Consider the following 22,350-nt stretch of genomic DNA (forward strand, 5'->3'; position numbering starts at 1 on the left):
ACTTAAATAAAATAGCTTGCAGGGAAGCCTGATAATCGGAACAATTGCTGATAGTTCATATTCCATGACTAGGAAGTAGCACTGTTTGACAGTGTCTACCTCAGTTTCACTATACGTGAAATGGGGATATCAGCCATTGCCAGTGACACAGGAAGTTTTTAACCAAATAGTCCGGATTCCTGAGTTTTGCTTTTTGAGCTTGTTCAGTTTCTTTCCTTCTATGACAAACCCTTGGCATCAGGCCAAAGCAGAGCCTAGCTGTCTGGAGCTCTAGACTGTGAGACAGTTAACGTATGACAAGAACACCTACATTTTGAGGTTGGTGGCAAGGACAGGAGTGATTCCTCTGAAGGGGCGGAGGGGGTTAGAAGAGATGCCCTTAGAAGGGACCTGGTTAAAAGAGTCAAACTGCTTAGTGTGCAAAGAGTGGCAAATCTCAGCCTGGAGGCCGGCAAAGGTCGACCTAGAGTGGTCGCTGACCATAGTCCTGCTGGCTCCTCCCGGGCCTGTATAGCCTGACCGGGCTGGGCTGCAGTGAAGCCTTGGGGACGCTAGGTGGCAGCCGTGCGTTTCCAAAGCTGGCTCACCTACCGGAGAGCCCAGCGGGGATCTCGGGAACCGACCCGGGAGCCCTGGAAGGGGGGCGGTGGGGGTGGGGGTGGGCTTAAGAGACGCCCTCGAGATCCCCTCCCCTCAATGACAGGGACGGAGATTGAAAGGGGGCTCACACAGGGTGGCCAGCCGTCCGAGAGGGCGCCTGGGACATGCCATGATCCTGCGTGGACTCACAGAGCGGGTAAAAGCGACCCCCTTAAGTGGAGCCGCCCCGAGGGCTGGGCCTGACCCGCCCCTTCCCTGCTCCCCACTCAAGCGCTGGTGGGTGTGAGAGCGAGTAGCGAATGTGGGCGAGTAGGGACATTCCGCACCTAACTGCGTTCTTGGGGACCGCAGCCTGTCCAGTTCCGGCAGCGTTTGCGCCGTGGCGCGGGGTCATTGCGCCCAGGCGCAGAATTCCGACGGCTTCGAGCGCTCACCAGCTCCTGCCTAGCTGGCTCTGCCCCTTCAGAGCTGCCGGTCCCGTCGCGGAGAGTCTGAGCGCCTCCCTCCAACCCGGAGCCGCCAGGAGAAGGAGGAGGAGGCAGTGGAGAGGCTGCGGCAGGCAGGCAAGCAGGCAGGGCCGCCTTTGATGTGGGCGCGGCGCACCCAGGCTAGCTGAGCGCCCGTCCGGCCGCGCCCCGAGGGGGGAGCCCCCGGGCCCCGCATCCTCATTGTGCCGGCTCGGGCCCGGGCCCGCCCCCGGCCCCCCGCCCCCTCGCCGCCCGCGCGTAGAAAACGCCCCGGCCGCCGCCAGTGGTGGGAGGTGGCGATGCGCACGGCCGGAGAGACGTGGAGGAGGAGACATGAGCCGGCGGGCGCTCAGACGGAGCGGCCGTGACGCGTTCGTGCTGCAGCCGCGCGCCCCGGCCCCGGAGCGCTGACCCCTGGCCCCGCGCAGCCCCGCGCCTCGCCTGGAGAGCGCGCCGCAGCTTCCAGCCCCGCCGCGCATGCTGCCCCCGGAGTAAGCCGGGCAGCCAGCTTCCCGCAGACGCCCGGACGGCCGGCCGGCCGGCCGGCAGTGAGCAAGCTTTCTCGCACCGGCCGGTGCCTCCTGCACAGCGGCGGCCGCCCCGCAGCCCCCGCTCCAGCCCGGAGGGCGCAGCGCTCGGGAGGAGCCGCGCGGGGCGCTGATGCCGCAGGGCGCGCCGCGGAGCGCCCCGGAGCAGCAGAGTCTGCAGCAGCAGCAGCCGGCGAGGAGGGAGCAGCAGCAGCGGCGGCGGCGGCGGCGGCGGCGGCGGAGGCGCCCGGTCCCGGCCGCGCGAAGGGGACATGTGCAGGCTGGGCTAGGAGCCGCCGCCTCCCCCCCCGCCCAGCGATGTATTCAGCGCCCTCCGCCTGCACTTGCCTGTAAGCGCCCGCGTGCGGGGCTGCCCACCCTGCCTGGACGTCTGTCCGTGTGCCTGTGGCTCTGTCTGCCCCGCCCGACCGTTCTTCTGACTTTCCGACTGCGTATCTGTCTGTCTATACGCGGGTTCCCCTCCCTCCAGTCCCACTGACTGCCTCTCCATCTCTCTCTCCCGCAGGTGTTTACACTTCCTGCTGCTGTGCTTCCAGGTACAGGTACGTGGGCTCCTGACTCTGACCTCCCCCCCACCCGCCCCTGTCTCCCGGTACGTGTCTACCCCTCCTCCCCCGGGCCGCGCCCCCTCCCTGTGCCCCACCCCTCCTGGGCGCCGAGCCCAGTGCACCTGTTCCCAGGGCGCGGAAGGGTGGCTCCAAATTCGCCCAGCGCGGGCGGGGGACCGGCCAAGGGCAAGGGGCTCTGTTGCGGGACTCAGTCTGGCGCGGGCTGCCACGGCCTCTGTCGGCTTCGTCTGGGAGAAGATGCTCGGAGCCGGCGGATTCAGCCGCTACAGTGTGCCCGGCTCCAAGCCCCCCCCTCCGCACTCCCCCCCCCGCCTCCCCGCCCGACCCGTAGCCGGTGAGGAGTCAGGACGTAGGGATTTTCTCTGCCAACCGTCCCTTAACATCTCCGCTCGCTCTTCCAAACAAAAAGGCTCCTTTCAACCGAGTGGATTTGGAGTCCAGGGAGAAAGCTTCAGTTGTAAATTACTCTGTGGTTTCAAAGGCGTTTGCAGCATTGAGAGAAAGACAGAGAGAGAGAGAGAGAGAGAGAGAGAGAGAGAGAGAGAGAGAGATGTAGTGCTAGGAGGGGAGACTGGGGTGAGAGCGAGCAAAGCGGGGCGCCTGGGCCGAGGGACCACTGCCTGCGAGGCGGCTCCGGAACGGGCCGCGCTCCGCAACGCACACCCTTGCCCAAGGTAGTGCAGCCCTCAGCTGGTTCCCCGCCTCGCTCCCCGCTTGCTCGCTCTCCTGAATCAGAAGAGGGCTTGGCGCTCAGCCTGGAAAGCACTTGCTAAAATCTGATCTGTTACTTCAGCAGCTTTCAGACTCGGGAAGGTCTTGGCACGCAGACAGTTGGAACACTGGGGCTTCCAAAGCCGTGGAAATGAAGGAAAAGGGTTGGGGGGCGGGGGGAGGGAAAGAGAAGAGGGACTGAGGGAGCTGACTTCAGCCCCGATTAGAACCAGACCAGGCTGCCTCAGCTTGGAGGGGGGGCGCAAAGGGAAAGGGAATAGGAAGTGCCAGCTGCCCTAGCCCTCCACCACCTAGTGCTCTGATGGAGGCGCCCTAGGAGGAGCTGGGCTGGGGCCAAAAGAGATTATCTGCCCCTTCCCCCTCTGGGTTCAAGGCAGGTGTCCTCATAGGGTTCGAGAGGATGCTTGGGCCTTAGCGTTCTGGATTCCCGAGGTGCCCAGGGAGAGCACTGAGCAGGCAAAGTGGTGGTTCTCCCAGGTGTGTGTGTTGAGCGCTGTTGAGACTCACGGGTCTCTTGCGGAGGGCAGCGGCGGTGATGGTGAGACTGCTTATCTCCCCTCCCACTCCTAAGAGAGAGCTGTTACCATCGGGATGGACATTGAGGTGAGGGCAACTAGTTGGAACTGGGGGCTGGAAGGATGGATGGACAGACTGATGGGTTCTTTCCTTCTGTTGGCCAGGCTGGGGTCCCCAGTGACTCCCTGAATCAATACAACTGGAGTCAGTAACTTAAGACTGGCCGTTTGCCAAAGCAGATGTGACCCTGTGTGGTTGCAGGGGGCAGGGTGGGGAATGGCTGGTGTCAGAGAGAGAGGCCAGTGCCAGGCATGGCCTGCTTGGTTTGCAGCTGAGTCCCCAAGCAGAGGGCAGGCCCCAGGGTCACCCCGGGGGACTGCTTGTCTGACCTCGGTGAGAGCTCTTTTCCTGAGTGCTGAGCCTGGGACCGAGGATGATGAAATGGGCATAAAGTAGAGAGACGGTTTCAGACTTCGTTGCCCAGGCCTCTTGTTGCCTGCTGCCTCTTGGTCCTTGAAGTGGGGCCCAGGAGGGGCTGCTGTGTGGTCTTTGTGTTCTGGGTGGGGGGAATGTGAGGGAGGGAACCTGGACTCTGCATCCCACCTCCAGGTCCTGGCCAGAGCTAGAGTCAGCCTGTGGTGGGGAGGGGCGGGGAGGGGAAAGCTGGGTGGGCTGTCTGGGTCCATTGGGGTTAGGCCTTCAAGCAGGTGAGGGAGCCTCCTCTCCCCCGCACCTCCACCTCCCCCTTCCTTTGCAGCCTTTCCCGTTGCAAACTGCCTTAGGACTGACTGATGTTTTTAACCCATGATCCATGCACCCTTAGGATATCTAAGGATGGGATTATGGGGTAGGGGTGGTCCCTGAAACACTGTGTGCAAAACGGTGCCCATATATGCAGCGTATGGGAGACGGTTCTCAACTCCCCACAGATTTTTGAAAGCACCCATGATTGCTGAAAGATAAAGCAATGCTACCCTAGGGAGTTATAGACAAAGTTGTCAGGCTCACATCCTCCTTTATGCTCGAGGGACAAGGTGGAGTGTTCGTTAGAGGTAAAGATGAGGGGTGGGACCCTTGCGCTAGTTGTGGGAGTCTGGAGTCTGCTCCCCACTGAGGTGATGGGCCAACACCGGGAGAGCAGCTGCTTCCTGGACAGGGTGCATTTGGAGGGTGGTAATGAGAGCGCCCGTGGTGAGAGGGCCCAGGGGAGGCTCCCTGCACCGTGGGAAGGGCTCAGGGCTTTGCCATCCTCTGGACTGTGCCTGAACCCCAGCTCCATCTTTCCCTATATGTAGACCTCTGCGAGACTTTAGCTTCATCATTTGTGACATGGGTGGCCCCAAGGATGAATGGTATATGATAGGCGTGGAAGAGGTTTTGCGAATTCTCATCCCCCAGGAGCACGTTGCTCTGCTGGGAACTCTATACACCTATGCCCTTCCTTCCCCCGCCTCTGTGTTTTGGGGAACTGGTCCAATCCTAGGAACAGAGTTTCTGGGCTCCTCCCCTCTTTCCATCCATCATCAGCCACCAAACCCCAAATGGGCCCCTTGCCCCCAGCCACATTTCTGTGAACACAGTCAATGCCAGACACTGCCCACACCGCCCCCCACTCCCCCCACCCCCACGATGTGGTGAGCCCCGCCCTCCCCTGCCGGCAACCCTGGGAGCTGGAAGCTGGGAATTTAATAAAATCCCTTCTCCACACGACTTGGGACACCGTGGATAGCTCAAATCGGAAGAATTTTAAAAATTTCCAAGGGGAGCAAACGGCGTGACCAGTAAATTGCTTTTCTGCACTTGGCTGAGCGCTGACAATGACACCGGGCTGGGCCTTTCACGCAGCTCGGCCGGCACCTGCCTGACATTGTTCCTGCCGCCAGGCTCGGCTAGGTCCTGGCCTTCCCCAGACAGGCCAGGCATGAGGCGGGCCAGGGCAGGGGGGCCTTCCACTGGCCCCTCGGTCCCTCCCTCCCACAGCGCTGCTTCCTCTCTCACCGCAATAGCTCAAGTTTGGAAGTTTCCTTCCATGCCTTCTCTAAGGCTGACCACCCCCATGCCTGGCCTCTTCAGTGAGGTGTACAACCTCTCTTTAAGCTTGCTAGGATGGGGAAGCCAGAGACAGAGTCCTCTGGGACTTGAAGAGGATGGCATGCTGTCCTATTGGATTGTACTTTTAATTTCTTGAAGAAGCAACCTCATCCATCCGTTCGTCCATCCAGTCAGGTATTTGTTCATCAAATACTTGCTGGGAGCCTGCTTCTTGCTGCCCCTGGAACAAAACTAGTCCGTTCCTGGCCTCAAGGAGCTCCCAGTCTAGAGAGGGAGAGTGCCAGATAAACAGGAGTTCCTTCAACTCCACCCCTCCTGTCTCACGCTGTGAAGTGTTGAGAGGTAGGGAGCATCCTCCAGCCTGATGGGGGTGGGGGCAGGGGAGGGGGTGGGGCAGGAGGGGGGAAACCAAGGCTGGGGAGAAGTGACCTGCGTTTGGTGAGAAAGTGCTACTTGTATGAATTTCCAGGTGGCTCTTGCATCAGGAAGTTCCTTTCATCCTTTCTACCATTCTACAAGGGAGACTGGAGTAGGAGGAATATTATCATATTCCTACCTCACAGATGGAGAAACTGAGGTACAGGGCGGGAAGGGATTTTTCAAGGCCATAGCTAAGACCCAAGGCTCTGAAATCGAGACCTTGTATCCTTTTCAGCACACCTGGCAGACTTTTTCAGAAACACTGCAGTTGTTCAGAAGGAATACTGATGGGGAAATGGAGTCTCAAGAGGCACGCTAGGGGCCCTTAGTGAGAGATCCGGTTGGATCCGCCTGATAGGATCCCTTATTAGGGAATGATCAGAGGCCAGGTGGGCGTCTCTGTGGTTGAGGGCATCTGACTTGGTGTCTGCAGGCCCTGATCTTCCTGGAATGTTCTGCTCTAAAAGGGTTTCAGAGCTAGAGGTGGGTGTTTTGGGGGGCGTAGCAGGGCCTGGGGGATTCAGCACTCTCCTTCCAGCTTCTTTCCCAGCATGGAGGGAGATGGGGGCACCCTGCCAGCCTTCCTGCAGCCCAGGAGTGTCACCTGCTCTGAGGCAAGGAGGTGGATTCTGAACATTTCTTGTGGTTGGTGCAGCCAGTGTCCAGCAGGCTCTGGGCAGCGTGTCAGGGCCACAGTGTTGCCTCCTCCCAGCCCTGGGTGGTTGGAAGGGCACATGGGAGCCCCAAAGTGAGATGGATGGGGACAGGGAGAAGACTTTCTGTCCTCAGCAGGATCTTTTGGTTCTGACCTTGTCCCGTAGCAGGGAAGTTGGTGTGGGAAATCAGGGGGTAGGCCCATCAGGGTAACAACTATACTGGTAGCTGCCGCCGGGTATTGCGGGCTTGTTCCGTGGCTGACGCTTTCTCACAGCGTCTAGGCTGTGCCTCACAACCAGCCTGGAATTAGGGAATTCTACAGATGAAGAAAGTGAGGCTCAGAGGCATGAAATAATCTGCCTTTGGTTGCACAGCAGGAGAGAGAGGCAGAGTGGGATTCAACTCTAGCTTGCCCACTCTAGGACCCAGGCTTATTAAACAGCACTTTAAAGGCTCTGGAATCTGCCAGGCTGGTTCAAAGAGTCGCTCTGCCTTGTCTTTGCTGTGTGACCTTGGACAAGTTACTTAACCTCCCTGGGTCTCAGCTTCTGCACGCATAAAATGGGAAGAAAACAACCAACAAAACAGCTCCTACTTCCTAAGGGTGTGGAGCAGGGGAGAGTGCAGAACCCAGGGCTCTGAAATCTTGTCTGCCTTTCAAGATCTAGTCCCTGTGTCTCTTGTTCTGGGAGGACTCCCTTGGTTCCACCCCTCTGTCAGTGGATTAAGCTCCCCTCGCCCATGGCACTGCCACCTCCTGGTGACTGGGGAGAGGGAAGGGGTTTCCTTTCTGAGGGCCAGGATTGTCTGATGACCATCTGTGTGCCCCATATTTTGTGCTGGGTTGGGTTTACCCCCCTACTCACAAGGACCCATGGCTGAGCACTTAGGGAAGGGCAACGCCAAGGGCCCTGTCAGTGTGACCCAGGCTGGAGGAGAGCCACTGGGCCTCCGGAAGGGCTGAGGCCTGCTGTTGGCACCTTGGGTCTGACAGTAGCTATTTGTTCTGGAACATCAGTGCGTAAGTGGGCCCCTCAGGCTTTAGTCAGTCTTGCTGGTAGGGCCTGGATGATGACTGGGTTTTGTTTGCTCCGACATCTAAACGGCATAAGGCCTCAGGCCCATTTAAAATGCTGCTGTGCCAAGCATGGGGCCAAGGACAAGCCCCCACATAGGCCACAGAGCAGGAGGACTGTCAGGATGCCTGGGTTGGAGTCCTGGCTCTGTCACTGGCTCATTGTGTGCCTCAGTTTCTCCACCTGGGTATCAGTGAAGTCAGCTAGGCAGCTTCTGTGGTGCTTGAATGTGTGGGCTTTGGCATAGGAAAGACCTTGGTTTGAATCCTATCTGTGCTGCTGAGCAACTGTTCAGCAAATTTCTTAACCTTCCACCCTCTGCACCTTGGTTTTCCCCATCCGTATAATGGGGTAATGAAAGGTACCTACTTCTTAAGGGTTACGGTGAGGACTAAATAGGATAATGCACACAGAGTAGCTAGCACTGTGGCTGACACTCAGTAAATAATTGAGTAATAGTAATTGCTCGATCAGTTATATGCTCTCTGTGTGTGTTAACATGCTGCAGCGTGCTGAAGAAAGCTAGGAAGGCTGCTGCGCTTCTTGCATCGGTGATATCAGGCCCCCTCTAGTCTGAGCATAGATCTTGGATTTAGGTCTGAATTTTATCCTCATTGCACCACTCACAGGCTGTGTGCCCTTGGGAAAGATACTTAACCTCTCTGAGTCTCTACCTCCTTGTCAGTTGAGAAATAGAAATAATAATACCATTCCTAGGGCCTGTTGGGAGGATTAATTGAAACCATGTCTTGGACCTGGTATGCAGTAGGCACTCAATTATGGTGCTTCTCCTCATTAGCAATCAGCAAACATGGCTGGCCCTGGACTGGGTTTTGAGCAGGATGAAGAAGACATCTAAGGCTTCAGCTCTTTTCCTCCACGATCCCTGTGAAGAGATGGCAGGTGCTTTCACAGCTTTGTTTACCACTCTCCCCATCCCGCCTCTGCCTTGAAACCTCTTAGCACTTTGTCATTGCTCTGTGACCCAGTGCGTTCTCTGCTGGAGCTCACAGGGATGTATAGGGCTGGACTCAGGCTCTGGACTCAACCCACCTGGGTCATACCCCACTTCGGCCACTTGGTAGCTGCATGATTGAGTGAATTCTCGGCTTCTCTGTGTTTCATCTTTAATATAGGCATCAGGATGGACCCTCCCTCTTGGGGTTGCTATAGGGGGTGAACTGTGGTCACTTGAGGGAAGCACTTGGCCCAGCACATGGCTCATTATAAGTGCTGAGTAAATGTGAGCTGCAGTTACACATTTGACTCTGGTGTGCCTAGAGGCCTGCTTGTCCGCCAGCTCCTGGTTCCTGGAAGTCAGAGGAGGCCTGGCCCATCCGATGGGCCCTGTGGCACCTGGCATGGACCTGGCATGCAGCATTAATGTCAGCAAGTGGAGGGGTGGGGAGATCAGCTTCTCTGAGGGCCGGGCATCTGTATGGAGCCCCCCCAACCCTGGACCGGGTGTGGGGCACAGGGTGCTTAGGACCTGTCCCAGCCCTCAGGGATTTGAGAGACATCTGAAGGATCTGTGCAGGGGGCAGGGGCCCAAGGGTGCAGAGGGTATTCTGATGAAGGGCCCTGAAACCAGACTCAGGCCAGCAGGATCTTGCCTGGGAAGGTGTGCCGTTTGAATCTTGAAATAGGAACAAGCTGGGTGAAGACTCTGAGCGTCTCTCATGGGTCTTTAGGAGTCCCCCCCCACCCCGCTCTCTCAGGCTGGCTGCAGGGTTGACGGGCCGCGGCACCCATATTGACAATCTGTACAGAGCAGGCTGATGTATGGGGAGGAGGAGCTCCCCGTCAGCACCTTGGGTGGCAGCACCCCCCTCCCATGCTGTTGGCTCAGCCCTGCCAATCAATACATTGACAGCCCCAGGAGCTTAATGGACAGGCTGGGGGTGGGGAAGGGCCCTTTGGAGCATCACCACTCTGTCCTGGCTGAGATGGATGTGGGGAGTGTGACAGAAGAGAGGGGAGAAACCTGGGGCTAAGGGGTGGCTGAGGGCGTCAGTCTGAGTGAACCAAGCTCCGATTCAGGGCTGGGCCCAGCCTCCCTCCTCCGCTTTCTGTCCAGGGGTGTCAGCTAGGGGAAACTGATGGATTCCGGAGCCAGAGGTGGGTTCAGTTCTTGGCTGCATCAGTTTCTGTACAACTTAGGCAAATCCCTTAGCCTCTCTGTGTCTCCCTTTATCATGGGCATGGTAATCGTTCTGACCTGCCCAGGTCCTGCGAGGAGTGAGGAGACAGTGCCTGGAAAGTGCTTAGCTTGGACCCTGGCACTGAGCGAACGCCCACAAAGTGGGAGCCAGCGTTAGTTTCGTGCTCAACGACAATAATAATCCACGGAGCACTGTGACTGGCGTCAATTCCTGGGCCTGAGTCCAGGCTTGCTCTTGAGAAAGAGCTTGGGAGCTGCATTTCAGGGTAGAGGGGGTGCTGACTCTACAAGGGGCCACTCATGGAATGGGGTGCAGTTCTCAGGTTTGAATCCAGAATTTGGAGAAGCTCTGAAAGCCCTTGGCATGGCTGGCCCCAGTGCTGCTTCTGGAGGGGGAGGCAGGCAGTGGTGGAATGTGGCCGGAAGTCTGTGGGCTGCCTCTCCTGGGACCAGGGAGACCCTCCCTTTCTGGGCAGGCTGCCTGGAGACAGGGGCATGGATTCTCTGAGGCCTCGAGGATGGGTACCTGCGCGGGAGGGCAGTCTGACCCCTTCCTCCTCTCTTGGGTAGGGGGTGAGCTCAAGGCCTCAGTCCTTTCATGTTTAATCCTCCACCCCAGTCCCTGCCCCACATATGGCTTGTGGCCGGAGCCAATTGCTTTCCTGAATGGGGGAAAGGAGGTGGGTGACAGAGAGAAGGGAGAATAGAGCAGGAGAGGGTGAAGAGATGGGGAGCAGAGGTTCTAGGCTGAGCTGGATTCAAATCTTGATTCTTTTTTGCACCAATTTTATGCCTTTGGACAAGCAATTGTAACCTCCCTGCGCCTCCGTTTCCTCATCTGTAAAATGGGGATAGTAATCATACCAACTCCTAGGGCTGCTCCGGGGATGACGTAAGATAAGTTACTCAAAGTACTTCTTAGTACGGAGAACATGCTCCATAAGTAGTGACTGTTTAGAAAATAAGAAAAAAGAAAAAGAAAAAAAAAGTGGCTCTTCTTACTTATGTTTTTCTGAGATAAATAATTGTAAACAATCTCATTCTGCTGATGAGAAAACTGAGGGTTAAAGAAATCAAGTAAGTTGGTGATTTTGGGGTGGAGCCAGGTCACACCCGAGGTCAGTGAGTGCTATTGTTGAATGTGTGTGGTGTGGGTGTGCTGATGTAACGTGTGTATTAGGTGATGTGTGATGTGGCAGATGTTGGTGTGAGGCGGGCCCAGGATGAAATAGGAAGCCGCTTCAGACATGACTTCAGAGCCAGGAGTGGATGGGTGAGGTTGAAACCTTCGGTCAGGGGGAGCACCTGTGGTTATTGGATTCCCCGGCGAGAGGGGGAACCTGGGTTGACGTCTGGAAGCCGGCCCTGGGGTTGGAGTGGGGCTCACCCCAACCTCCTTTCACCCCATGGTAGTTTCCCCCCAAGGTGCCTAAGAGAGGAGGCTTGGAAGCTAGGCGGGGGCTGGATGGTAAAGGACCACATACGAGCGCTGTGCAATGGGTAGTGGGGAGCCAGGCTGATTTGGGAGCAGGAAAACCCCTCACCTCGTGCACTAGAGCCTGAGACTCCAGGCGGAAGGTGGCGGGCTCTGTCCCACTAAGCACCATGTCCGTGCTGGGATCTCGGGGGACAGTCGGACCCGTTGGGCCCTTGCAGCCCCTGTGCAATTCCTGGATCAGGGAGTGAATATTTCCACCAGAGTGCAAGCCCCTCAGAGAAGGGGTGGGTCCCCCTGGGGGGTAACAGGGGTCTCAGCCAGGCTGCAGGGGGACCCCACTGTAGGCTACCCTGCTGTGGGAAAAGCTATCTCGGCCTCAAAGATAATCCATGAGTATGGGGTGGGGGCAGGAGAGCCTTTTGTAAGGCACCTTCCTCTGCCCCAGGAGACACGCTGTCTGTGCCAGCCCTGCTCGCCTCGCGAGAGCCGCAGCATTTTGATTTTTGTCACACTGCAGCTTTTCAGTGCGCTGATGATTATGCACCTGGATGGGTTTAGAGAGCAGCTCTGACTGTTGTGCTAGGAAGTTCTGGAAGACGGGCCCCCTCTTGGGCAGCGAGGCCAAGTAGCAGGAAAGGAGGAGCGAGAGGATGTTCCCGAGTGGCCCCACTCTGCATGTGCTCTGCAGGCAGGCCCTGGAGCTCTGTGGCCCTGGAGAGGTGCCTCAGAGGTCCAGTCTATGAAATGGACTCTAACTGGTGCCTGCCTCCACAGGTGCTTAAGGAGTTTGACGAGGTACCATGTCTGAGGGCTTCTTAGCAGAGTGCCTGGAACAGAGGAAAGCTTAGCGATTGATGGCTTTAAAAACACTCTGCTCATCTGGGTAGTAAGTGATGGGGCTGATTTTGGCTGCCAGGTTTTCCTCATCCTAAGCCACAGTTATTTAGCAAACATTTGCCAGGTGCCTTCTGGGGGCAGAGCTGGAGGTTCAGGGATGAACCAGGCAAACTGGACTCTGGGGACAGTAAGCCATTACAGTAGTGTCCAGAGGCTGTAAGCCAGCCTGAGGCTGGAGGGCAGGAAATACTTCCAGAGGAGGTACCTGAGGGCAGGTGTCATCCGGGCAGAGGGGCTGTGCAAAGACCTGGAGCCCCCCAGAGGTCTTGACCAGGAAGCCCAGGGGTCTTCCTGCCTTTTCAAAAGGACGGACTCTGTTTCCATGTCCCATGCCACCCCTGTTACCGCCCTCGGGATTGATGTGGCCACAGAGTATGGCTTAAATGGTGGAAGCTGGGCAAGATGGATGGTTCCCCCGCATCCTGGGGAAGGGCCACTGGATAGCCCCTGCTGACCCTGGGTCACCCATGCTGCCTCTGTCCAGTGGGCCAGGTAGAAAATCATTAATGGGAGGCTGGCTTCTGGGGCAGGGCAGTTCTCCTAGGGGACCTGGGGTGAGGAGATTGGTTTGACCTCTGGTCAATAAGGTCTCCTGTGAGCAGGAGGAGATCTGGAGGACAGGGAGGGAGGCCGGAGGCCTGGCCTTGGGGGAGGGGACAGGGCCAGACCACCTCGGGAAGTCATTCCAGGAAGGTTGAGGGCCACGGGTGGGGGTTCTTCGGGACACATGCGCACCAGGTGTGGGCCTCAGGGGGCACTGGAGCTCTATCCTCCCTAAGCATTAGGATGTGAAATGAGGCAAGTCCCAGGTGTGAGGTTGGGCTGTGAACGGGCTGGCCATTTAGGGTAGTAGAAGTGAAGAGTGTGCGCTCCTGGTGCACCAGCGGCCAGGCCCTGCACCTCCGGGCCGTGCAAGCTCAAGGCAACCGACGTAACTTTTCTGAGCCTTAGTTTCTACATCTGTTAAATGGGGGTCATAAGCATTCCCATGTCTTAGGGTTGTGATGATCAAAAGCAATAACATCTTCCCAAACTGTAATCTGAGAAGCAGAAGTGCCTGTCTCGAAGGACGTGAGAGTGTGATCCACTTGCGTCCTGGGGAGGCTTCTGTTTGCAGGGCTTCACCAAGAGCCTCTTAAAGGGCTCCCTTGTATCCTCTCAGTAGTTATTTATGTCTGCTGAGCACTTAAATCTGTACCAGGCAATTGTTCTAAGACTATATGTTTAACAGTCACAGCAACCCACAAGGTGGGTGCCATTGTCACCACTCTTAGTAAGTTGCCTGGGGACCCTTAGCTAGGGAGTGGCTAACCCTGGGTTTGTTTTTGTTTTTTGTTTTTTTTTTTTAAGAGTACAGTCGATTTACAATGTTGCATTCATTTCTGCTGTACAGCAAAGTGTATCAGTTATACATATACATATATCCACCCTTTTTTAGATTCTTTTCCCATATAGGTCATTACAGGGTATTGAGAAGAGTTCCCTGTGCTATACAGTAGGTCCTTATTAGTTATCTATTTTATATATAGTGGTGTGTATATGTCAATCCTGGTCTCCCAATTTAACCCCCCGCCCCTTTCCCCCCCTGGTAACCATAAGTTTGTTTTCTACATCTGTGACTCTATTTATCTTTTGTAAATAAGTTCCTTTGTACCATTTTTTTAGATTCCACATATAAGTGATATCATATTATACTTGTCTTTCTCTGTCTGACTTATTTCACTCAGTATGACAGTCTCCAGGTCCATCCATGTTGCTGCAAATGGCATTATTTCATCCTTTTTTATGGCTGAGTAATAGTCCATTGTATATATATGAACCACATCTTCTTTATTCATTCCTCTGTCGATGGACATTTAGGTTGCTTTCATGTCCTGGCTATTGTAGATAGTGCTGCAGTGAACGCTGGGGTGCAAGTATCAACTTCGAATTATGGTCTTCTCTGGATATATGCTCAGGACTGGGTTTTGAACCTGGATCCTGCTCCCCACTGTCCTGGTGGGAGAGGCAGGGCCCACTGAGGTGGAGCTGAAAGCAGCGCTTTGGGGCCACATGGCCTGGGGCTAACTCTGCCATTGCCTGCTCTGTGACCTTGTTGGTTCAGCTTTGGAGCCTCAGTTTCCTCATCTGTAATGTGGCATAATGTTTCCATCCTGAGGATGATGGTGAAAATTCAATAATGTGGTCCAGGTGAAGTGCCTGAGGAGCCTAGGCTGGGATTGGAGGACATGTGCAGGTCAGCGGGGGGACAGAGACCCTGGCCTGGGCATGGGGTGTAGCAATGAGGAAAACGTGGTCCCTACCCTGGAGAGCTCACAGCTGAGGGCTGAGACAGATGCTTGGGCAGCCCCAATTCCAAGAGCCCCATCATGGGCTGAGTGGGGTCATGCTCTTGTGGGAATGGGGTCCTGCAAGCCTAGCGTGCCTAGAGCAAACCCAGAACGCTGTCTGGACTTCAAGAATTGTTCAGCTTTCTGGTTAAGATGGGCTGGGACAGGCATACAATTTTCAGGGCGTAGGAAAACCTAGTTTAATGCTAAATGGGATGACAGACTCCAGATCTTTTCAATGTTCACTTGTTCATTCATACATTTGACAAATGTTTGAGTTCCTACTATGCTGTGTGCTGGGGATATAGCAGAAGACAAGTGGGGGAGACAGACAAAAACTAGATAAATAGATGTTATGTCAGGTTGATCAATGTTAGAAAGAAAATCAAAGCATGGTAGAGAGATGAGGAGTGACAGAAGTGGGGGCTGCCTCAGAGAAGCAGTCAGGGAAGTCCTGTCTCAGGACGTGACATGTGAGCAGAGGCTTGAATGAATTAGAGGAGCCAGAGTGCAAAAATCTGGGGAAGAGCACTGAAGCAGAGGGAAGAGCAAGTGCAAAGGCCCTGAGGCATGTGTGTATTTTGTGTTTGGAATGCTCAGAGCCCTAATAAGACAGCCAGTGTAACTGGTGGGGAGGGAGTGGTAGAAGATGAAGGTGGAAAGCAGTTGGGGAGCTCATCTTGCAGGGCCCTGAGGCCCTGGTGGGGACATATATCTAAATGCGATGGGAAGCCCTGGAGAGTTTGGAGGGGAGGGTTATACAAGGTGATTGGGTTTGGTGGAAGGTGGGCTACCAGGGGGAAAGAGTAGAAGCAGGAGGCTGGTGAAGAGGTGGGTGCAAGTTGTCTACGTGAGAGACCGTGTTCACCGAAAGGGGACGGGAGAGATACGTGCTGGTGTAGCCAGAGGTGGCTTCCTGGAGAGTGTGGTCAGACATGAGCTAAACCTCCAGGGATACAGGGAATTTTGATGAGAGATGCTAAGCAAAATTTTCTCCGTGAGGGGCTAGGGTTGTGGGCAAATGCTTGGTGGTGGAGGCAAGCATGAGGATACTTGGGGTGTGGAGAGGAGACTGCCCCCAGCATCAGCTCCACGGGGAGAAGTGACAGTGGGCTCTGGTTCATTCATTTCCAGGAAGAAATTTGCCAGGTCTCCTTCCTTCCCCGCTGAGGACCTAAACAGGAATTATATGCCCCCCATCCATTTCCCATCTCCATATTGATTTTGGCACTTTTCTTCCCATTTGCTCACTGTATCCTAACAGCCACCCTGGGGTGTAGTCAGGCCGGAGGCTCTGCTCCACTGTTTTACTGGGGAAGAACCTGAGGCAGAACAAACCATGGGCCCAAGGTTACATGGGAAACTCCGCTCCATACTTCTTGCTTTAATTTGGGAGTGTGGTGGAAAGATAGCAAACTTTGCTGTCAAATAGACCTAGACCTGATTCTTAACTTTGCTGATTCCTGGCTGGGCCACATTGGGCAACTTGCCTCATCTCTCTGAGCCTCAGTTGCCTCATCTGTGACATGGGGGTGGTGACAGGGCAATTATGAACGTGTGCTGATGCCTGACTCAGAGCTGGCGTAGAGGAGACCCTGGCTGTTTGTTGTGAATGCAGTTCCTGCACGCAGGGACTCTGGACTTCCAGGGTAGCTCACTCTCACCCCTTTCCCTGCTCAGGTGCTGGTGGCCGAGGAGAACGTGGACTTCCGCATCCACGTGGAGAACCAGACGCGGGCTCGGGACGATGTGAGCCGTAAGCAGCTGCGGCTGTACCAGCTCTACAGCCGGACCAGCGGGAAACACATTCAGGTCCTGGGCCGTAGGATCAGCGCCCGCGGTGAGGACGGGGACAAGTATGGTAAGTGTCAACCCCCTCCTCCTCGACCGTGTACACATTCTTCCCAGCCTCTGAGACCTCGGGTTCAAATCCTAGCTCTGCCGTGTCCTGGCTGTGTGATCTTGCACCTGGCTCTGAGCCTTTCTGGGCCTCAGTTTCCTCATCTATAAAATGGGGACGCAGTAGTGCATCCCTGAGAGCCTTATTGGGAGTAGTAACTGAAGACATGAATAAAGCATGCTTTTGCTGGCAAATGCCCCATAAAGACCAGTTGTCATAGGTATCTTGGCAACCTGCTCCCCACGGCATTGCTTCCCCAGGTTCAGATGCTCGGAGGGGTGGGAGCCTCTGGGGCACGCTCTGGTTGCTGGTGGTGGTGGTGGAAATTGGCCTGGTGTGCGTGTGTGTGCGCATACGTGCATTATGTGTGTGAGAGTGTGTGCATGTGCACGGGGACAGGCCTGTGTGTGTGTGATCTGCGGGCTTGAGCTTGTGCACCCATGAGGCATGGGCACCCACAGCACCTTGGGCCATGGCCCCCTTGACCTGCCCTTGACCCTGGAACTGCCCAGCTCTCTTCTGGGGTGTTTAGGAAACATCACCTGCCCCAAGCTGCCTCTGCAAAGGGGCTGGGAGGAGTGAAATAACCCTGACTCCCTTCCCTCCCTAAGCCCCCAACCCACAAAGACCCTCAGCAGTGAGTGAAGCAGGCAGGACTCCTCCCTCCCAGAGCCTGGAGGGGATTTAGGGGCCAGACTCTGAGCAAATACTGACCACACCTCCATCGCTTCCTACCTTCTCAGGCCCAGGTTCTGGGAGGTGTCCCAGGCCCCAGCCTTTGGTGCGGGGGGAGCTGGTGCTGTAGGTGGCCACAGTACGTGCGTGCCTGCGGCCGAGCCTGCCGGCCTGGGCTTCTCTGAGATGATGCTCCGCCTGCCTGCCAGCCCCTGCCCATTGCAGTCAAGACATGACAACAAGACAAATAATTTCTTGGATCTTTTATCTTGGACACCATTTATTTTCCCTCAGCCCCGGGGCAGGACTGACCTCATGGTAGGGCCCAAGTGTGGCAGCTGCACCGTCACTGGGGGCTGGGCCAGGCCGGGCTGGGCAGGGCTGAGCCACGCTGGGCTCCTGCTTCTCCAGGCCAGCTGCCTCCCCTCCCTTCTCCTGCCCCATCACTCTTTCCTGCCTCCCTCCCTCGTCCCCCTTCTTCCTTTCTCAGTCTGGCTGCTTCTCCTTTTATCTGGGCATCTCTCTCTCTGAGTCCTTCTCCCCTCCTTCTGGTTGTTTCTGTCCATCCCTCTGTCTCCCCCCTCATCACCATCTCTGTCTTTCTCCCTGCTTCCCTCCCTCCGACCACAGCTTTCCTTCCCTCCTCCCCACCTCTCCCAGGCCCTCTGCTGGCCGCCTCTCTGGGGCCTCGTCTCTCTGTGCGCCCCCCTCCATGGACGCCTGGCTGTGCTGGGCAGACCCAGGTGCTGCTTTTCCCTGGGATCTGCTGTCCAGTTGCTGCCAGGGAAGGGGCAGCTGGCTGGCTGGGGCGGGAGGGAGGTGCCCTCCTGGGGAGTCCCCGGAGCTCTGGCTGGCCCCTCCAGGCTGGGAGAGTACAGTGGGGGTCAGACTCTGGTCTGAACCATCTGTCCAGGCTCTGAGATAGGAGTCAAGAGCTTGGGAGGGAGAGGAGGCCGGAAATGGCCGACCCCTCCCTCCAGAAGCCACTTGTCCTCTCATTTCCTGTGCCTGGACTGGAGACTCAGGGGATCTCACCTGCTGTGTAACCTTGACTTCTCTGAGCCTCAGTTTCCCTCTGTACGTTACAAGGGCTGTACTAGAGTAGTGCTTAAACACTAACATGCATCGGAATCACTGAGGGTTCTTATTAAAATGCTGATGTTGATTCAGAGGGTCTGGGTTGGGGCCTTGAGCTCTGCATGTCTAACAAGCGCCCTGGTGGTGCTGGGGGACCACCCCTGGAGTATCCAGGGACTCGCCCATTTTGGCTTCTCCTCCAGCTCCACAAACTCTAGATTTAATGATTCTCTGTCAAGGAATATGTTTATCACTCCTCCAATCCCCCAACACCCAGGGCAGCCAGGGGCCTTGCTGGCCGCTGAGGCTGCTCTATTTAAATGTTGCATTAGAAACGCAGATGAGGCGAAGGGATCCCATCTGTGAGCCCTGGGAGAGGAAGTGAGACAATGGAGCCAATTGAGGCTTCCAATCTAGATAATCAATACAAATATTATTGGGAGGGTGATTTATGTGGCCAAGCCGGGCAGGAGGATGGGGCTGTGTTAGAGGTCTGCCCTGCCTATGGGGGAGGGGCAGCCAGTAGTCCTCAGTCAGGCCAGGGGGCCCAGGATGGTCTGAGAACCTGCTCCCTTCTTCTCAGGGCTCCATCCAGCTGAAAGAATGGTGTCTTCTGAGACTTGCATTCATACACAGTTAGAATGCAGTCTGGGAACTTCAGCGAACACCAAGTATAAACAATTCCTATAAATGCCTGGAATCTGGAATCCCCAGAAACGCCCGGAATCTCAGATTTGAGTCTATGAAACACTCAGAATCTCAGATTTGACAGCGTCCCGAGGCGCTAGACCCCGTAGGCAGGTAGGTGCAAGATGCAGGCCCACCTTTGTCTGGGTGCCCTGCCCAGGAGCTCTTGGCCGGCTTTGCAGCAGTGAGCGGTCTTCGGTGAAATCTGCACAGATGTCAGCCAGGCTTCTACACCAGGCTATTCTGCAAGAGTTTCTCCCCATGGCTCCCTGAAGCTTTGGGTCCCAGAGCACTCTGAGGGCCCTGAGGTTGGCTGTTCCAGGAATGCAGGACTTTCTTAGCTCTAGGTTTGGCTCTGGAGAGAGAGGTATACTGTCCAGGGGGCTAAAGGCTTAGGTAGTGGGACACCTGGCAGGCCAGGAACTGGGGGAGGACCACCCTGCCCACCCGGGATTATTACATCTGCCCCTCCCTTTCCTGCCCTTGGTCCTGGTCACCTTTGTCCTGCAGGTAGTTGCCACCTTGAAGAAACAGCACGGGGCCAGGAGGCAGGACCTGTGGGTTCCAGTGGCAGCTCGGTCGCTGAGCAGCCCCCAGTGCAGGGAACAAGCATGTCTGGCTCTGGGCCTGGTTTCTTCACCTGCCAAGCAAGGATGAGAAGGCCCCACTCTACCTGCCTCCAAGGTTGATGCCCTTCAGCTGGGATGTGGAGGTGTCAGCACCCCCTGGCTACAGGAAGCAGGGCTGCTGGGTGGTGGGACTTGAGTATCAGCAGAGGGGTACCTGGGGTCAGCTGAGCCAGGCCTCAGGGAGGGGGAGGGGCCCCAGCATCAGGGATGGTGGTGTGGGAGCAACTCTGCTTTTATAAAGCCACGTGGTTGGATATTCCTTCCTATTTTCATTTGCAGAAAAAGGCTCCTCTACTTGATTAAGAACAAAAGCCCAGAACACCCAAGGTTTTGCAGTAGGCCAGCCTCCCAGGACTGACAGTGCCCAGAACAACCCCGAGCAGGCCTCCGGAGGGGCTGTGATAGCCAGGGAGGTGGTCTTTTGAGAGGGTTGGCATGTGGACTCTGGAGTCGGATGGAATTGGAATCTCAGTTCCACCACTTACGAGCTGGAGACCTTAGGGTGTGTGTTAGCCTTTCTGATCCTGTTTACTCTTTTGTAAAACGGGGTAATTGAAATGAGAGAATACCTTATTCTCAAAGAGTATGTGATGATTAAAGCAAGAATATTCATAATAACCACCTGAACTCCGTGCTGTTGTACAGCGGCAGGGGGACACCGTCATGGGCTCAGGTGAAAGTTTCCCCTCTCGGGAACTGATTCGTGGGGCTTCCAGAAGGGATACTGCTTCTCTCCCCTTAGTGGGGCCCTGGCATATCAGCTGCCGTTGAGAAGAGGCTTCTTCAGCATGATTCTAAGCAGCAGGGCGGACTGGCCATGCTGTGGCTGCTGTCTCGGGCCGGACGCAGAAGGGTATCCGGACCCTTCTGTTGCGTGCGGTCCGGTCTCTCAGTTCACGCCTGGGTCCCTCCCTCACTGAGCGATACAGCGGTGAGGGAGACAACCCGGGCCCAGCCCTCAAGGAGCTCCCAGGCGAGAGCCACTTCTCCTTTCTAGGGGCTGACTCTGAGTAGGAAGAGCCTGGGCCCCTCACTCTCTGTGTCCCCTTGGGTGCTTTCCATCCCCTCCCTGCACCAGTGGGTTTCCTCACAATTGTGGGAAGGCATGGGCAGGGCACGGAGTTTGTACTGTGTGGGCTTGTTCCAGTTAGGCATGGATTAGTCTGTGATTCCAGCTGTGTCACCCCTGCTCAGGGTCACAGGGAGTCAGCCTGCCCCAGCATGGGCTCTGCCCCTCTAGGCAGCTCCCCCTGCTCACCCTTGCCCCTCTGAGAACGTGAGCTCCTTGAAAGCAGTGACCTTTCTGCCTGTCTGCATGTCTAGTACATGTCCTGAAAGCAGGCCCCCCTTAAAGGTTACCGGATACGTGAATAAAATAATTACGGGGCCACGCAAAGCACAATCAGGGGCTGACTTGCGTGACTCACCTAGGAAAGTATGTGGGGTCCTCCAGGGCTTTTGCTGGAAGTGGGAGGGGGCCCTCTGCTCCCCATCTCTCTCCTTCTGGTACCTGCTGCAGGGCTGTGCTGGAGCAAGGAGCCAGGTCTTTGGGGCTGCCTGGTGTGGCTGAGGCAGCAGAGACTCTTTTCTCTGAGTCTGACGGCCCATGGTCCATTCTCCATACCACAGTCCAAAACGTGAGGCTGAGTCACTCCGTTAGTCAAAGGCTCTCAGCTCATTTAGAACGCAGTCCAAGTCCTTGGATCGGCAGAAAGGCCTGGTGTAGCCTGACTCCTCACTAGCACCCTAACCTCGGGCTCCACCGCCCCGTCCTTGCCCGCTCCGCTCCAGCCCCGGCGAGTTTCCTGCTGCCCTTGGAACACGCCAAGCGTGTCCCCAGCTCAGGGCCTTTTCTGTGACCTCAGCCTGGGGATGCCCTTCTCCCAGATGTCCCCATGGCTTTTCCTCCCTCGCCTCACTCACACTACCATTCAGTTGTCCCCTTATCAGGGAATTCCTGTCTCTGTCCCCCCCGTGGGTATGTTTCTCTTCCTAGAACTTATTGCTACCTGAGGTTCCGGTATGTATTTTTAGTTATTCGCTCTCTGTGTCTCCTGTTATAGTGCAAACTCTTAAGGCTAGGCCGCCTCGGTCTATTGTGTTCACTGCTGTATCCCCTGCGCACAGCCAGCCACAAACAACGGTTCAATACATGCTTGGGCCAGTGAATACACGGCTGACCCATGTGTGCGTCCGGGAGTGTAGACGGGACCACTTCCCCGGGGCGGGGGCAAGTGCCTGGCGCAGAGCCCAGCACACAGTAGGTACCTGGGCAGTCCGTGCTCCCTCCCTCCTCTTCTCCTGTCCTCCTCTCCCATCCTTCCTTCCAGCCAGCCTTGCATCTTGCAACAAGGATACAGTGAGCGACAGGACCAGCTTCCCCGAGGGGCACTCCCAGCTGGGAAGGGGCATTAATATCTCTGTCTGAACCCCCTGCCCTCTGAGCTCATGTTCCACGACTTCTGTCCCCAGTGAGGAGTGGCCACCCACACGTCGCTGACTCTGCAGCTCAAATGGCCACATGAGAGATACAGCTAGGATTAAATATAGCTCCCGATCGATCCTATTGATTCTTTCTCTCTTCCTTTCCAGCTCGCCCACGTGGCCTGCGAACCTCCTTGGGGGACTTTAGGAGAAGGGGAACCATGGGCACCTTTGGGGAAAGGCCACAGTGGGTGTGTGAGGATAGTGATGCTGAAACATCTCCAGAAAGGGCTCCTTCCCCCCACCCCCACTTCTTTCCCTTCCCCTCCCCTCCCCTCGACCTGGTCCACCTTCAGAGGGGAGGAAGGGAGTATGATTCGGTGTGACCTCCCAGTGCCTTTTGTGGCAAGGACGTTTCCTCGCTGGAGGATGATGCCTGGAGAGTGGCCAGCAGTACTGTCAGCACTGGAATTGTAGAGGCTGGCTGGCCGGCTG

The 22,350-nt window shown here is 56.2% G+C and overlaps 1 protein-coding gene across 1 annotated transcript in view; it reads left to right on the forward strand.

Annotated features, from left to right (window-relative positions):
• Positions 1 to 1,811: 1,811 nt before the first annotated feature.
• FGF18 (fibroblast growth factor 18) overlaps positions 1,812 to 22,350 on the forward strand; it is a 33,770-nt gene continuing 13,231 nt past the window's right edge. Inside the window, exons 1-3 of the mRNA XM_059059850.2 lie at positions 1,812 to 1,944; positions 2,121 to 2,157; positions 16,144 to 16,324. Coding sequence (XP_058915833.1) covers positions 1,913 to 1,944; positions 2,121 to 2,157; positions 16,144 to 16,324 — 250 coding nt within the window. The 5' untranslated portion in view covers positions 1,812 to 1,912. The remainder of the gene's footprint in view (positions 1,945 to 2,120; positions 2,158 to 16,143; positions 16,325 to 22,350) is intronic.

Source organism: Kogia breviceps, chromosome 4, assembly GCF_026419965.1.
Source record: "Kogia breviceps isolate mKogBre1 chromosome 4, mKogBre1 haplotype 1, whole genome shotgun sequence".
Lineage (NCBI taxonomy): Eukaryota > Metazoa > Chordata > Mammalia > Artiodactyla > Physeteridae > Kogia > Kogia breviceps.